Source organism: Helianthus annuus, chromosome 16 (genome assembly GCF_002127325.2).
Source record: "Helianthus annuus cultivar XRQ/B chromosome 16, HanXRQr2.0-SUNRISE, whole genome shotgun sequence".
NCBI classification, from domain to species: domain Eukaryota; kingdom Viridiplantae; phylum Streptophyta; class Magnoliopsida; order Asterales; family Asteraceae; genus Helianthus; species Helianthus annuus.
Genome location: NC_035448.2, coordinates 108,855,020 through 108,871,495, shown reverse-complemented (window position 1 = coordinate 108,871,495; position 16,476 = coordinate 108,855,020). Strand labels below are relative to the sequence as shown.

The 16,476-nt window shown below is 42.1% G+C and overlaps 1 protein-coding gene across 1 annotated transcript; it reads right to left on the bottom strand.

The window, feature by feature from the left end:
• Positions 1-6,619: 6,619 nt before the first annotated feature.
• Positions 6,620-7,072, bottom strand: LOC110875398 (velvet complex subunit 2-like). Its single transcript, XM_022123595.1, has one exon. The coding sequence runs from the start codon at positions 7,070-7,072 to the stop codon at positions 6,620-6,622; it is 453 nt and encodes a 150-aa protein (XP_021979287.1).
• Positions 7,073-16,476: the final 9,404 nt, after the last annotated feature.

Genomic DNA, 16,476 nt, shown 5'->3' with positions numbered 1-16,476 from the left:
TAAGGAGCTTCTCGAATTCAAATGACACAAAGCTGTTATCGGCTCCAGTATCAAACAAACATGATGCATAAATACCATTCACAAGGAACGTACCATTAACCACGTTGTTGTCAGCCTGGGCTTGACGAGCATTGATGTTGAAGGTTCTGGCGCGTGCTGCTTGTTGCTGCTGTTGAGGCTGCTGCTGCTGCTGGGGTTCTTGCTTCACAACCCTGTTTGGGCACATGTTTGCAAAGTGGTTAGGGTCACCACATGCAAAGCAGACTCGAGCGTTGATCGTGGGTGCTTGAGCTGTGTGTTGGCCTTGCGGGGCTGGAAGTAGAGCTTGATGAGCAGTGGCTTGAACTGGGGCTTGACGAGGACCATAGCGACAATTGGCAGTAAAATGGCCGTAAAGGTTGCAATGGGCGCAGAAACGACAGGCGAGTCCCACCGGATGATGATATGAGCATGTCGGCAGAGCGGGTGGGGACATGTGTAAGCACGCTTTGCTGGTGGTGCTTGAGTAACTAGTGCTGGTCGATGATGAGACTGCTGCTGAGCCGGTACGGCTTGCAGAGGAGCAGCAGTGGTAGTGACAACACAGTTCTTGTTGCTGGAGCTGTTGTTGTTGTGCTTCTTCTTACGGCGTGATGACTTGGATGGTTGAGCAGTGGTGGTGTCGGCGATCGATGCAGTGGTGGCCTGATGCAGAGACTTGGAGGGCTTATCCCAGAAACCAGCTTTTACTCGCTTGTCATTGATCTCGGCGGCAAGCAAATAAGTCTCCTCAATTGATGAGGTTTTCGCGGTGTGAACAAAATCGGCAACACAATCGGGTAGAGCTCGAATGTACTTCTTGATGGCCATGTCTTGCGTCTTGACTTGGTCGGGACAGATTATGCTAAGCTGCTTGAAACGAGCGGTCAAGGCAGCGTTGTCTCCGTCCTTCTGCTTGATGTTCCAAAACTCGTCCTCCAGCTTTTGGCGTTCATGGGGATGGCAGAATTCGTCCATCATGATGGCTTTCAGCTCTTCCGAAGTCAGCTCATAAGCTGCATCATTCCCGCGTTTGTTTCGTTCGGCCGTCCACCAGTCTAGAGCTCGGGACTGGAAAACGCCGGTCGCATTTAGGGTACGGAGATTTGTAGGACAGCCGCTTTGGCGCAGAGTGACTTCGATAGAATCGAAAAACATAGCAGTTGGGCCATCTTCTCCGGTGAATTCTTTTGGTCCGCATGCCTTGAACTGTTTGAAGCTAAAAACAGTCTTGTTAGCATCTTTAGGAGCTTCGGTTCTCGACTCCTCAGAGGATTTGCTGACGTTGTCATAGACATCGCTCACAGCTTTTGCCACTTGCTTGGCGATGATAGCAGCAAGACGTCTGTCTCTCTTTTCTTGGCGGGTAAGCGGGGTTCGGTGTCCGGATGACGACGTGGTCTGCAACAGACATCGTCGTAGGTCTCAGACACATCAAAATCGAATCTCACCTCACACGTCTACTACTTACTAAAGCTCAGGAACACGTCGAAACATGTATCTCATAAACACATAGTCACAGATTCACGTAGTCACAAAAGCACATAAGCACGTAGAGCACAGAGACACATAAACATAGAAGCACATTCCTATTTAATCACGGAGGCAGTCAGAATACAGAAACCTATCATTCAAGTTCGCATATCGTTCGCGTATAGCGATCGCGTATAACATGCCGAGTAGTATTGTATAATCGTATAACAAGTCGAGTATAGTATAAACGTATATCGTAGCATGATGTCGTTTAGATTTGTAGTGACTTGTTAGCGTGTTGAGATAGAAGAGCAAATGCGAGTCGTGTGTGTCGATCGAAGTGATAGCAAAAATCGAATAATCCTCCAAAAACATAAACACATAAATAGGTAATTACACATAAAACACATAAAATCGACGAATCGTCAGAGTGACAACTGCCGACTCAGAAATACAAAAATCGAGAATTAGATCATCTGCGGCTACTAGACATCGACTACCCAAAGCGATTCGACTATTCTTAATAGACTTGTCGTCACATTTCCGCTTTCGGGATCGTGCTTCCTCCTCGATTCTTGGGCATTCAGCGCGTATTCCCTAGGTCATACTCGTGAGTTCAGGTCATTGGAGTCCGTCGAGGCTTTGGTGAGATGAGTAAAAGTTGGAATAAGTTGCCAAGGTTTGGGTTTCACCCCTGGCTTAGCAATTTCTTCCTTGTTTTAGTGAAATTGAGGAGATTATTCATCAAAATATGGATTTCACTCCTGTTTTGGTATAATTCTCCTCGTTCGTTATTGAAAAAGTAATGAAGAAACTCTTTGATAAATTGGTAAAACAATACCGAGAAAGTAACTTAGTCGAGAGTTTGCGGTTTTCACACCTAACCTCGACTAAATTGCTTGGCTCTATTTGAAAATTCGAGTGCAGTGATAGGCGAAGAATAGCAGGTTTTAGCACATACGCTTGGTCTGTTGGTTCCTAACTATAGTCTAGGTCTCTAAGACAGCGACCCGGACTAGGTCGTGTCTAGCCTAATTCCCTATAGTTATGGCTCTGATACCAATCTGTCACACCCCAACCGATGGCGGAATCATCAGGGCATGGCACTGAGCGAAACAGATTGTCCAGAAGTTTCTATAACAATTATTATCACTATTCAATTTATATAATACGCCCCATACCGTACCTCAAATAGCAAACAAATTATTACAGATAACATCAAGTCAAATATTCTGTTCCGACAACTCAGATTTTGAATATAAAAATTGTTCAAATGCTTCTAGAGACTCGATCTGCAAGATCTACAGACAACTATGCTCTAGACGCTTATTCTAAGCTCGCCTTCCTAGTAGATAAGCATCCTAATTGCCTGCCACATACGTTAAAATAAAGTCAATACATGAAATGTAAAGGTGAGCATACAAGTTTGATAGTAGCATAATAGAGTTCGAAATAGTTTACGCATAACCAGCACGTACACAGAGGAAAACGAAGCATGTTAATTATCGACATAGATCTATCGATACCAATGACTGCGGGTTGACTGCCCGAGGCAGTTCGCAATACATGATTACCACCGTAATCCATGCAAGTAATTGTCCTTAACAACCCCCACGCGAACGGGTGCTGAGTCCAAACTATAGTACTATCGTCGTTAAGGCAGGTAGACAGCATTCCACGTGTAAACATAACAACAAGCATTCATTTAGTCACGATACATGCGGTAACGGTTAGCGTTTGAAATGATTGAGTATTGTGTTCGATGTGATTTCGTATAAGTAACGTATGTAACACCCAAAAGTGCTAAAAGCAAAAAGGGATCGAGTATACTCACAGTGATTGATGGATTGAAGGGATCACTTGAGAGTAGGGTTAGCCTGAATAGTTCGATAGCATAACGATAAGCAACGCGTAAAATGAATACGAGTGTTGATGGGTCGAACATCCTGGTCGATCGAACGGTAGGTTCGAGCGGACGGGTTGTTCGTTCGGTTTGACAGTCCGTTCGGACAGCCTGTTCGGTCGGCCGGTGGGCTCGATCGGTTGGGCTGTTCGAGTGGATTGTTTCTTCCTTTGTGTAGAATGTGTTTGTGTATGATGGTTTGTCCTTTTGAAGTTTTCGTTATAGTATTCGAGAACATTGAAGTGTCCTTACCTTTCAGGTCGATCGATCGAACGGGCCGTTCAATCGGCCAGCTTACCTGATCGGTTAGGTACTTCAGTAATAAGTCCTCTGCAGGATGTCACCTGATCGGACGGCATGTTCGTTCGGGTGGCACTCCAATACGTCGAACGAGTTGAAAATCGATTAAGTGTTGAAGCATAGTATCTCATGATCCGAAGAGTAATTCAAATCAAACCGTAGTTCGATCGAACAACACTTCGTTCAATACTAGCCTTCATGAAATTGTTAAAGTGTGGGACCATGTGCTAGCCGATCGACTGGCCTGGTCGATCGGCTGACATGTCCGATCGGTTGGGCTGTTCGTTTGAGAACGAACAGCCTGTCCGATCGGTCAGCATCCTGACCTGGTCGGCCTGTTCGTCTAACACTTGGTTGTTCTGATTTCTTGACGTTATATCGAGGTAATTTGACAACGAGCTGAACCATGGAACCTTCGTTCTTAATTGTTTCCCCTGCTCGGACAGGAATCACCCAAGTCCGGCTGGTGAACTGTTCGGAACGGTAGTTTGACGTTTAACCCGAAATCGGTGAACCTCGTGGATAGAATCCTGAATCTCGAACCGCACAACTACTAGAGTGATTAGTGAGTGGGTTCAAGCTCCGTTTCTACCGGTTTGAAGGCATTGAGTGTAAAGGAGTTGAAAGAAAGTTGGAAAATCCATCTTTCAGTCTTTTCCACCATGAATATGTTTAGATCTGTGGTAGATCTTTGTTTGTTTATGTGGAAATTGGTCAGATCCAAGCTATTCTTGGTGGATTGAGGCCAAAACATGAAGTTCTTCAAGAACACCATGATGACATCATCCTAGAATGCTTGAATCTTGATGATTTCACGGTTAAAAGTTAAGATTTGAAAGATAGAAAGGTGTAGGAGTGTGTATAGATCAAGAAAGTACAAGATTTAGGATGAAATCTTACCGGGATTGCGAGAAATCCGAGGAAATAGTGAAGAGCACGAGCTGGTCGGTCAGAGAGTTTCCAAAAGTGGAAAGAATGACAATGACAGGGCTATTTATAGGCTTCCCAAAAAGGATAGTGCTGGCCGATCAGCCAGGCATCCCGATCGGACAGCCTGCTCGATCGGAAAGTCCGTCCGATCGGCTGGGCTATTCGATCGGCTAGGAGCCTGATCGATCAACATCCTGTTTCGAGCGTTCGGTGCGACGATTTCTGATATTTCGATTTCGATTGAAGATGATACGAATACGATAGAGTTTCCTATTCAAATTACTTTTAGTCCCAACCACTATATCTACATACAAGCATCTATATTTCACACTATATTTTCGCCAACATTTATCATAATTCGATTTCGATTGAGTTCGATTGAGTTCCGAGTTTCGATTCGAATTTCGATTGATTACCACACATCACATAAAGTAAACATGCACAAGTAACACATAAGGCACACACACGTATACTAACACCAGAATTCGCGTAATTCGAGTTTCGAGTTCGCTGATGATTCGATTAGCTTGATTATTGATTGATTGACTTTATCGCATTGTTACTTCCTATTATTCACAGTCGCAAGTCGTTTCACGTCGATAAACATTCGATTACTTTGATTAATAACACTTACTCCACATAATACGACTAGCAGAAACACCAACATAGAATAGACTAACTATAGTCAAAGAAGTCAATCTTGACTTTGACTCTGACTTTGACATTCGGTAACACGGGGTGTTACAGGGAGTATCTAAACAATCAGGAGTTGGAAATTGACAGTGAGGTGTTAAAAAAGGCTTGGGACTATGACATGCCGGAATATGATAGTGGCAGCTAGTGGTTTCATGATTCGTATGAAGGCGAGTATGAGTCTGATCCTGAATGGTCAAACGATGATTCTTGTTGGAAATGATTTGTCTATGTCATGATGATTGTATTCAGAATTGTGTTATGTATTTGGTGGATATTGAAACGACCTTTGGTTATATTTTGTTACATGCTTCATACTAAGCCTAACACTAATCTTTATAATCACTCGCTTACATAACGTGTAAGATAACGTGAACGCAAAGTGCTTATCTTTGTAAGATCCAATGTCCCGGGTCGCTCTAATGATGCAATGATATGTACTTGGATTTTCTTATGATGACAATCTGTGATGTACTTGATAGAGACTTCCAAAATTTTGTTGGAAACGAATAGAGGGTGATGGTGATTGGGTTGTATCCTATTTAAGTTTTCATCTCATGTATATAGTTGTTTAACAAATGCCTGCTAATAATGAATGACAATTAATGTAGTTGTTAACTTATATTATTGCATAAAATTAAAACTTAATGTCAAAATGTTTGAAGTGTTGGAAATTTGGTGAATAGATATTTAGTCAATTTATAATTTAGTGAAATTATAAATATTAATTAGATTCTTCATATGGTGAACAAAAGAGAAACTCTTGAGTATAGCTTCTTGATGACATTTAATTAATTTTATTATAGTTTTTAAGTCTCTAATTAAGTGACTAATTAAGTAAAACATTTCACCAATCCTTAACTTTTGTACAATTAGTATGCTATGTGCTTCATTTTTGTTAGTACAAGAAAATTATATAGCTTTTGGGGCTGTTTGTTTAGTTCTTAATGGTTCAGACCTCTTATTGGTTCAGTACTTAATGGTTCAGACTGTTTGTTTCGCTAGCAGATGTCTGAATGGTTCAGACATTTGCCTCTGAATGGTTAAACATTATACTGTGTCCGAATGGTTAAGACCTCTAATCTGAATTGGTCATGTATTTGCCTTTGAACGATTACGCATTATACTGCCTCTTAATAGTTCAGACCTTTTACTGGTTCAACACTTAGTGTCTGTTTGGCATGGGGTAATGGAATGAATGACATAATGGAATGATCGAGGTAATTGAATGGACAAAGGAATGAAATGGATCATTCCATTCCATGATCTTGTTTGTTAACCATGTGGGAGTGGAATAATTCATTACCTTATAGTGTTTGGTAGCCAGGAAAAGAAGAAGAATAAAATCGGCAATGGGTGGCAGTTGTGGGTACTGCCGGTAGTCGATGGTGGTGGTGGGTGGCGGCGGAGGCGGTGGTCGGTAACGGTGGTGGCGGATTGTGGTGTCGGTGACACTGATGTTTGGTGGCGGTGGGTAGCGGCAACGGTGGGTGGTGGCGCGGTGGTGGTGGCGCGGTGGTGGTGGCGGTGGTCGGTGATGTCGTCGGTGTTCGGTGACGGAGGGTGGTTGCGGTGGTGGGTTGTGTTGGCAGTGGTGGTGGTGGTGGCGTCGGTGTTCGGTGGCGGTGGATGGCGGCGGCGTTGGCGGTGGCGCTGATGTTCAGTTGCGGAGGGTGGCAGTGGTTTGCAAACATCGAGTACCTTTTGTGTACTTTTTGAAAACGAAGGACATAATTTGAAATATAGTGTTAACATATAGAACGATTTTTGTAATTTAGTCAATAAATTATTATATTCATGTATTGTTATATATATATATATATAGGTAGGGGATCCTGTAAAAAGTGTTAAAAGTGTGAGAAGTGAATTATAACACTATATATAATACTATATAACACCATATAAACACCGTATAACAATGTGTAACACCATATAATACCATATAACACTATGTAACACTATATATCATTATATAACAAATATAACACTATAGGTTGTCTGATAGCATGTCTATGATAGATGTATAGTGTTATATTTGTTATATAATGTTATAAAGTGTTACATAGTGTTATATGGTATTATATGGTGTTACATATTGTTATACGGTGTTTACATGGTGTTATATAGTATTATATATAGTGTTATAATACACTTCTCACACTTCTCACACTTTAGGCCTTTTTTACACTATCCTTACCCTATATATATATATATATATATATATATATATATATATATTGTGTTGACAATTATACATTAAGCTAATATTAATCACCCAAATATGACGTTTGGGTTTGTTAATTGGTAGGGAACATCAATAGGGGAGGGATTGTAGATATTGTGGATAAACTGCACTAATTTTAACGTTATTTTACTAACTTCGTGAAAATAACGTTAAAAGCGGCTTAGCGGTGGATGACTAATCATGCATCATGTGGTGGCGTTGCTAGCCGAAAGACAAGGCCTTTGTCCTGATTGCTGAGTGTTATGTGCCTCATGTCCAAAGCTTGATACAAAACTACTATTGAGCAGGGGGTCTCATTGGAAGCAGCCTCTCTATTCCTACAGGGTAGAGATAAGGTTGTCTACATCTTACCCTCCTCAGACCCTACCTTAGCTTTGCTATTGGTGGGATTTATCGAGTGTGATGACAATGATGATGACAGGGAAAGAAAGGGGTGAGTCCACTCGCAAGGAACATAGTGAAAGTTGTTATAAAAAGAGGGTACAAGCGGGTCAAGTAGGTGTTTCTAAAAGGATACATGCACGATAGAATTGTTGTTGTTTATAGGATGTATTGCACACGAAAAATGCCCGAAAATAATTTAGACATGTGTTAAATCTTTAAGAGGGATTTGTATATTGGAAAATATTATAGTGAACATTATTGTCCGTCTCAACGGATTTTTTTTCATTGGAATCTAATCAGAATACTCATTTATAGTTGATTTAGAGTATTTCCGATGCATTCATTGGAGGGATGCCCTTGAAGGTCCTTACAAGCCCTTAGCATTGTGAGATTTTGTCCATAGATGCCCTTAACATCTAAGCCCTTCCACAAAGCCTTTGTTTATGTAAGCGAGTGGGCCTAAAGTAAAAGAACAAAATGTTTTATTTTAATATTGTGTGTAGTAGGTAAATAATGTGGTGGAAATTAAGAAAGCTAAGAATATTTATAGGGTTTGTAAGGATATAACGTGGCACATGGCGTGCCAGCTAAGGACGTCTATGGATATACGTAGCATGGAGATAGTCTTATTGATGGTACGTGGGTTGGGCAACAACAAACACGTCAAAACATGTCTCCCCAAATTTTATATTTATCAGTCTATAAGTTATTGATGGCATGCATGTGTTATGGATAGAAAAATATGTGGTTAAATGGGCCATGTTTGGTAAATATATGTTGAGCATTAAATACTTTCTGTTGAAAGTTATTAATTTTTATTTTAAATATTTAGTGTGAAATTTGAGTACTAAAATTATGTTATATAGTAGTTAGGGTTGTAAACGAACTGAACGTTCAGCGAACAGTTCGTGAACTGTTTGGCGGGAAGTTCGTTTATGTTCGTTCGTCTAATAAACGAACGAACACGAACAAGGAATTTCGTTCAATTAGTTAAATGAACGAACATGAACAAAGGTCTAGTTCGTTCAATTGTGTTCGTGAACGTTCGGTAAGGTGTTCGTGAACATTTGTTCATTTGCGTTCGTTTATGTTCGCATGTTTGTGTTTTAATGAAAGATTTTTGTACTTTCATATATTTTATCTATACTTTTTATATTATTAAACTTATATTTATTTTACTACCCTAAGAATTAAACTTGGAAAACCCTTTTCACCTTGTTTATGCACCATTTCCCTTTCATTTCTTATTATTTACATTGACTAATACGATCGACCTCCGTTCCACAATAAGGAATTCAAGTTCTAGTGCTACTCTCTGGGCCATCCACCTTTATTCTTCGTCACATTTGTCAAATTTATTTGTGTTCGTGAACCGTTCGTGAACACGCTCATTTCCTTAATGAACGAACACGAACATAAAATCTCGTTCGGTAACTGTTCATGAACCGTTCGTGAACACATTTATTTCCTTAACGAACAAACACGAACAAAGCCTTGTTCGTGTTCATTCAGTTCGTTTACAACCCTAATGATAGTTATATAACTTTTGAACAAAAACCGAGTATAAAAGCAATGTCATATTGAATGCACTTTATAAGTTATCTAACCATTTCTTAAAAAAAGGTTAAGAGTGTTTGATACAAAACTTAGTGTGTGCCAAGCTAATTAGTGTTCTTGCATAACTTAAAGAGAATATCATGGATACTTATCGATAGAATAACAAATGTGGTGTATAAATGTCACACCCCAACCGATGGCGGAATCATCGGGGCGCGGCACTAGGCGAATCAGATTGCTCAAGAGAATCCATAACAACTATATTGCGATAATATTTATTACATTTGTCATCCCATACTAACAAACAATACAATCACGTAAGTTATCACGGATTTCTTGTCCTCTCGAACAATTCAAATCCGACAACCTAGATTTTAGATGCGTTTCTAGACTTCCTAGCTTGATTTGATGTAAACTTCGGCTAAACCTGCAACATACGTTAAAACTTTGTCAATACAAAAGTATTGGCGAGTATACAGGTTTGATATGTGTAGTATGATAGATTAAAAGTGCTGCGAATTTCCACATGCATAAACGTAATACACGACATATATACTCACAAAACTGATACTACCAGCTAAGTCCTCGATGCTCGACTCTGGCATAACTAGACCCCGTCGGGCGAAATAGTACTATACTAGTCTTGGTGGGACGTCACGAGTATAAGTCCTAGCATACATGCAACTAGCATCACGTATATCTATGCAAACAGTTATTCGCAAGTGATAAATAGTCCAATTAAATCGTTCGTTTGATAAATTTGGTTTTTATGGAACGTATATTACACCCAAAATTCGATAAAAGGGGTCAAGTATACTCACAGCGCGTATTCGGTTAGGTTTGCGGAATCGGTGCCGGAGAATGTCCTGATTTCAGACAATTTACGTGAGTGATAGATTACTATGCGTTAAACGGTATCGATTTGCGTGAAATCGGGCGAAATTGGGTTAAAATCGGACAAAATAGTGAAATTGGGCTGGCCCAGTCGAACAGGCCACTCGATCGAGTGGGCCTGGTCGGTCGGACAGGCCTGATCGATCGGACGGGCCTGATCGATCGAATGGGCCGTTCGATCGAATGGGCCACTCGATCGATTGGCCTGTTCGATCGAATGGGCCACTCGATCGATTGGCCTGTTCGATCGATTGGGCCACTCGATCGGTTGGGCCACTCGATCGACTGGTCCAGTCGATCGATTGGGCTGTTCGATCGATTGGTCCGCTCGATCGATTGGGCCGCTCGATCGGCCATTCTGTTCGGCTGTTTTCGAAGATTTTTCGAGCGTTCTTCGGCGTTTTGGGTCGAGACGTTATGATGAGGTGTTAAACAACTGAAATCCCGTCAATTCCGACCTGTTTCATCGGCCGGGAATCACCCCGTTCGTCAGATTTGGTCGTTTTTGTCGGTTTTTCCGTGTTTAACCCGAAATCGATCATTTTTATGTATAGATCTGATGAAAAAACCTTGATTTTACTTAGGAAATGCCCTAGATCTAAGTTGTTCTTGATGATATGAGGTCAACACTTTGAAGTTCATAAGAACTTGTGATGAAATCAGTCAGAACATCTCAGATCCATGACCATCTTAATAGGAAAACACTGATTTGGTTGAGATTCATGAAAAATCGTATGTAAATCATCCGAATCTGAGTTGTTCTTCATGGGATGACATCACCTTTGAAGAACTTTGTGGTGACATCACCTTAGAACAACCCAAATCCGTTGATTTCACGGTTGAAAATTGGGATTTGAAAGATAGAAAGATGAAGGATTGCATTTGGATCAAGAAAGTACAAGATTCGGGTTGAAAACTTACAAGAATCGGAAGAAATCGAGAGATTTGAGGGCTGGAGCGTCTTGGTCGGTTAGGAGCAGCAACACAAGTGTTTGGGAGTGAATGGAGGGGTATTTATAGGCAAGGAAGGAGAAAGGAAGGCAAAACAGTGACTGGATCGGCTGGCCCAGTCGATCGGTTGGCCCAGTCGATCGGCTGGCCCAGTCGATCGGTTGGCCCAGTCGATCGGCTGGCCCAGTCAATCGGCTGGCCCAGTCGATCGGCTGGCCCATTCGATCGGACTGGCCCATCCGATCGGCTGGTCCATCCGATCGGACTGGCCTATCTGATTGGGCCGGTCTGACCAATTGGACTAGCCTGATCGAATTGATCCGTTCGGAAGCCTTTTGATCCCGTTTTTGGTGCGATTTCGACGGTTTGAACCATATTTTCATATATTTATATAATTATTAAATTATTTATTATTATTAATCACAAAAGGGCCGTATATACGTATTTATGTATCCAATTCTCAGTGCGATGATCGAATTACGCGTGCCTTCGAGTGCGTTCTTCGATGTGATGTGCCACGATGACTACCGGGGCACTACTTACTCGTATTGCCATCATCGTCATGACGGTTAGAGTCATAGTACTCACCCGATAGCCCTCGTTAGCGTCGATTACTTACATTTTGACACCTCACGCTCGTCGAGAAGGGTAGATTAGGCCCTTATTCGACATCATCGTGAGTGTTATGCAAAATAGGTTTGTAATAGCGATAGAAAATGCGTAGTTATTCGATTATACTTCGATTTAGCGATATAACTGGTATGATTTCATTATGATCCGAATCTCCGGTGCTAGGCGTAACGAGTGTGTCGAGTAGTAACAACGCACGAAGGTGCGGGTTGTTACAGTATCCCCTCCTTTAGGAAATTTCGTCCCGAAATTAATCCAATAGTAGGGTCGTAAGGGTTGATGCGATTGAGAGTAGAGATTATTAGCGTCTAGATAACGAGCGATCGATTACGATTTGGCGAGTGAAAATAGAGAGAGCATACGATTCGATTACTTAGAAGTGATAACACATACAAAAAGCAATTTTATAGCGTTTTAAACTTACCAATACTCGATTAATTTCCGAAGTTAATTAAGAAAAAATCTCCTCATGGCGCGGTGTCGACCGTTTTGATGTCCACACCAGCGCTATGTGGAGGGTTTTGTTATTTGATAACAGGTTTTGAGTTTTACATTTTAAAAGAATCAGGTGGCAAAATAAGTTTTAAGAAAACTTTCCTACAACGTGGGTTCGAGCGGAACTCGACTGCTGAACCCTCGTTCTCGGGAAGATTCATGTCGGTCATTGCAAAGGTTTTTAAGAAAAAAATTGGACTTATGAAATTTTCATTGGGCACGGAGCCAAACTGATTCAATGTTTTCTCCATGTTGTAAGGAATTTCATTTGTCCAACGGTTTTAGTAAAAAATTTTATAAAAATAGGTTTTCCTTAATACTATGGAAAAATAACTTACATCGGGCCCCACGTGGCACCTTCCCACAAAAGTTCGTTAATATGGTTAAAACACTTATATATAGGAAGTACCAGCGGCGTATCCACCATGCTTTACCCATATTAACTCTGTTTCATGAGGCAGTGTCATGCGTGCCGATAAGACACAGATAGAATTTCGATTCCCTTGATCCTAGCGATGAGGTGCTAGACCGAGTTTTGAATAGAAATAAGTTGGATGCAAACCAAGCGTAGGCAGCGGGTGCGAGTAGTCCGGTCGCACAACGCTGATATGGTATGCTTGGTTGGGCAACGAATGACACGATTTTGATTCGGGTAAATGAGATTTCGATTTGATTCCACACGAAGTTCGCATGGCACGTTTCCACAAGACTTGCTAATATGACAAACACCATGTTTCCATATTAGTTTTATCTTGTGAAGCAATGTCATGCACCCTAACATTACACCACCTGCGATGACTTCCAAGTAACATTCGAACATCGATAGACAATAGATTCCAACAGATTGAATAGAGACGATTGTTGCGTTGCGAGTGATAGACGATTGATTGAACTGATTACACCACGAATAGTACTAAGGCTAGCCCACACGGCCTTTTTCCACAAAGTCAACTAATATGGTCAAAACATCACCATGTTTCAACCTTGTTAGTTTCGTCTCGTGAAGCGAGGTCTTGTGCGCTAACATGACACGTAGAATGCGTGCATTGATAAGTAATAGCGAACCATGATAAGAGTATCGAGTTGGTGGATTAGGTGCGAGGCGCGTTAAGAGTGGAAGGCGGCGAGTGATTCTCGATACTCGTCTAGCGAATCCACAATAGACGATCCACACCAGCTGATAGAAGTTCACACAATTGACAGCAACTAGCGTTAGAGATTTCTAGACAAACACATGATGCGATTGCGATTTCGAGCCACTTATCGAATGATTTGATTGCGAGATTGATCCGGCAAAACTGCGATTAAGTTGCGTTCTAGACTTTACGACCAGTCTCGCGTTGCTCCAATTGCTCTTTGGGGTGAACTTACCTAAGTTCATCGATGTGGCAATTTGTGTACGCGGACTTACGAGAAGCCTCGCAGTGATGCGGTTTAGTTTTGTTACGCCTTGTGATTGATGGTAGAGTGTCAAATTAACCATAATAGTATAATAGGTCTAATAACGTCCAACTCCACATGGCACTTTCTTCACGAAGTTTCGGTAGTATGGTAAAGCGTACCCCCGCGTCACCCCTACTACTTATGCCCCGTGCTTTGGTGTCACACTTTGTTGACACGGCCTTGACCGTGCTTTTAAACGTTATGGCACCATTAGAACTTCACTACGATCTCCGTGCACTGACCAAGATAATCCCGTGTGCACCCGTGATTAGTTGTCCCTTGCACGTATACCGTACCTCGTTCTAAGAGTGTTATAGGGATAAAATACATAATATAGTACACAGTGCTAGCGTCTAGATAGTGCTCGATTGTAAGAGAAATAGAATCCACACACGATGATATATGAAATAAGTTCCAGAAATGATAGCGATAAGTCGGATTATTACAACAACATTAGGATCAAAATAACGTTGTTGTGGATACTTGCGGAGACGGCGGTTGCTGATGACTTCCTTCCAGGTCACGGTCCTGTACGGCACTGCGACGTATAATGCCCATACCAGTTGCAATTTGCGCAATAGCGACATTTTGCTTCTAGCGGGTGATGATACGTGCATGTGAAACACAGGGGATGAGATCCATTGTAAGCGCGTTGTGACTGAACTGGGACTGATCGGAGAGGTTCGGGTTGCGGCAGTCCAGTTGTTGAAGAGTCTGGGCTCACGGTCCTTCGTTTGCGGCTCGGTTGGGCTTCTTGAGTTGATGCAGTGTCGTCTTCGGATTCGCCTGACGATATAACGGAGGCATTGTCGGAGCGATTCTTGGAAGAATCCTCCGAGGCGCGGTCAGATGAACCATCGACCGATTCTCCAAAGGAATCGTCGGATGAGTTGATGATGATTGCTTGATGAGCTCGTGTGACAGGCTTCTTGGAGAAGGATCCGTCCACGACTCGTTTGCTGTTGAGCTCTGCGGCTAGACGGTAGGCTTCTTCGATGGTAGTAGGTTTTGCAGCTTCGACAAAATCACCCACACACTCTGGTAAGCCACGAATATACTTCGCGATAGCTTTCTTTGGAGTGTCGACTTGACTTGGGCAGATTATGCTAAGCTGTTTGAACCTTGCTGTATAGCACGCATTGTCACTTTCGGTTTGCTTGATTTCCCAAAATTCGTTCTCTAGCTTCTGGGCTTCGTGAGGAGGGCAATATTCTTCCTTCATGAGTTCCTTCAGCTCGTCCCATGAGAGGGCGTAAGCTGCGGAGATCCCACGTTTGTTGCGTTCGGCGGTCCACCAATCGAGTGCTCGTGATTGGAATACTCCGGTGGCGCAAGTAGTTTGAAGGTCCTCGGGGCACCCACTCTGACGAAGGGTAACCTCGATGGCATCGAACCACTGGAGTAATTGAGAAACATCTCCTTCACCCGTAAAAGGCATCGGATCACAGGCTTTGAAGTGTTTGTAGAGGAATGCAGATTCCGTCTTGACGTCTTCCGGGGCTCGAGAGTGGCTTTGAGAGTGCACTTGCGCGACAATTTGAGGAATGAGCTTGACCACTTCCTTGGTCACAATTGAGGCAATCCTCTTATCGGCGCGTCGTTGGGCTCTTCTCCTAGCTACTCGTCTCGAGATCGAGTTGTTGGAAGGCATCTAGACAGAAGGATTCGGAATGAGATTCGATCATAATGATTTCTGAACTTTTGATGCGATTTGATTCGATCAAAACTTGGTATAGAATTATTTAAACACATAGGAGCCACATAGGAAAATACTAGATTCCTAACCTCTCACATAATTGATTCGTTTTGTATATAGTACGTATAGGTATAGCTGTAGGTTACACATAGATATTGGTTCAGAATTCGCGAGGACGCGGTAAGGGAAATAGCGTGAGCGAATTCGAGTACTTAGGCGTTTGTTTTGTTGCGATCATTCGGTCTTTGTTTTAGATTGCGATGGCTGTGCAAGTTGTGCGCTTTGTAATTCGAGGTTCGTAACTCCGATAAATCGAGAAATCGGTAAATCGTAAAGCTTAAATTTGAAAACTCATAGACGTAATTGATACCATATACGTAATAGTTTAGATGGAATGCCTTGGGTGTTTAGGCGTTGACTACCCAAGTAACCCGACTATAACCAACAAGTTCGGGCATACGCGTTGACCTAGGGGACTCATGCTTCCACTGGGATGCAGCTCCTGACATTCGTCTCTCTAGTCTTCGCGTAGCCTGAGTAGTTGTTATGGTCGTGACCTTGGTGAGAGCTTTTGTAAACCATTTTATGGAGTGGAACAGTTGATTAAGGTATGGGTTTCACCCCTGGCTTAACAACTTCGTTCCCATTTGTGGTTGTGCTCATCGAATAAATCCGAGAGTTCCACCAGAATTTCGAAATGGAGACCTTTTGTCGAGATGTAGATGTCACTCCTAGCTCAACAAAGAGTTCTCGTGCTAGAAAAATACGCTGAGTGAGTGATCCTATCGAGAGTTATTGGTTTTCACACCTGGTCTCGACTAGATCACTCGGTTTTGTTATACGAGTAGTTTTGAAAACATGTGT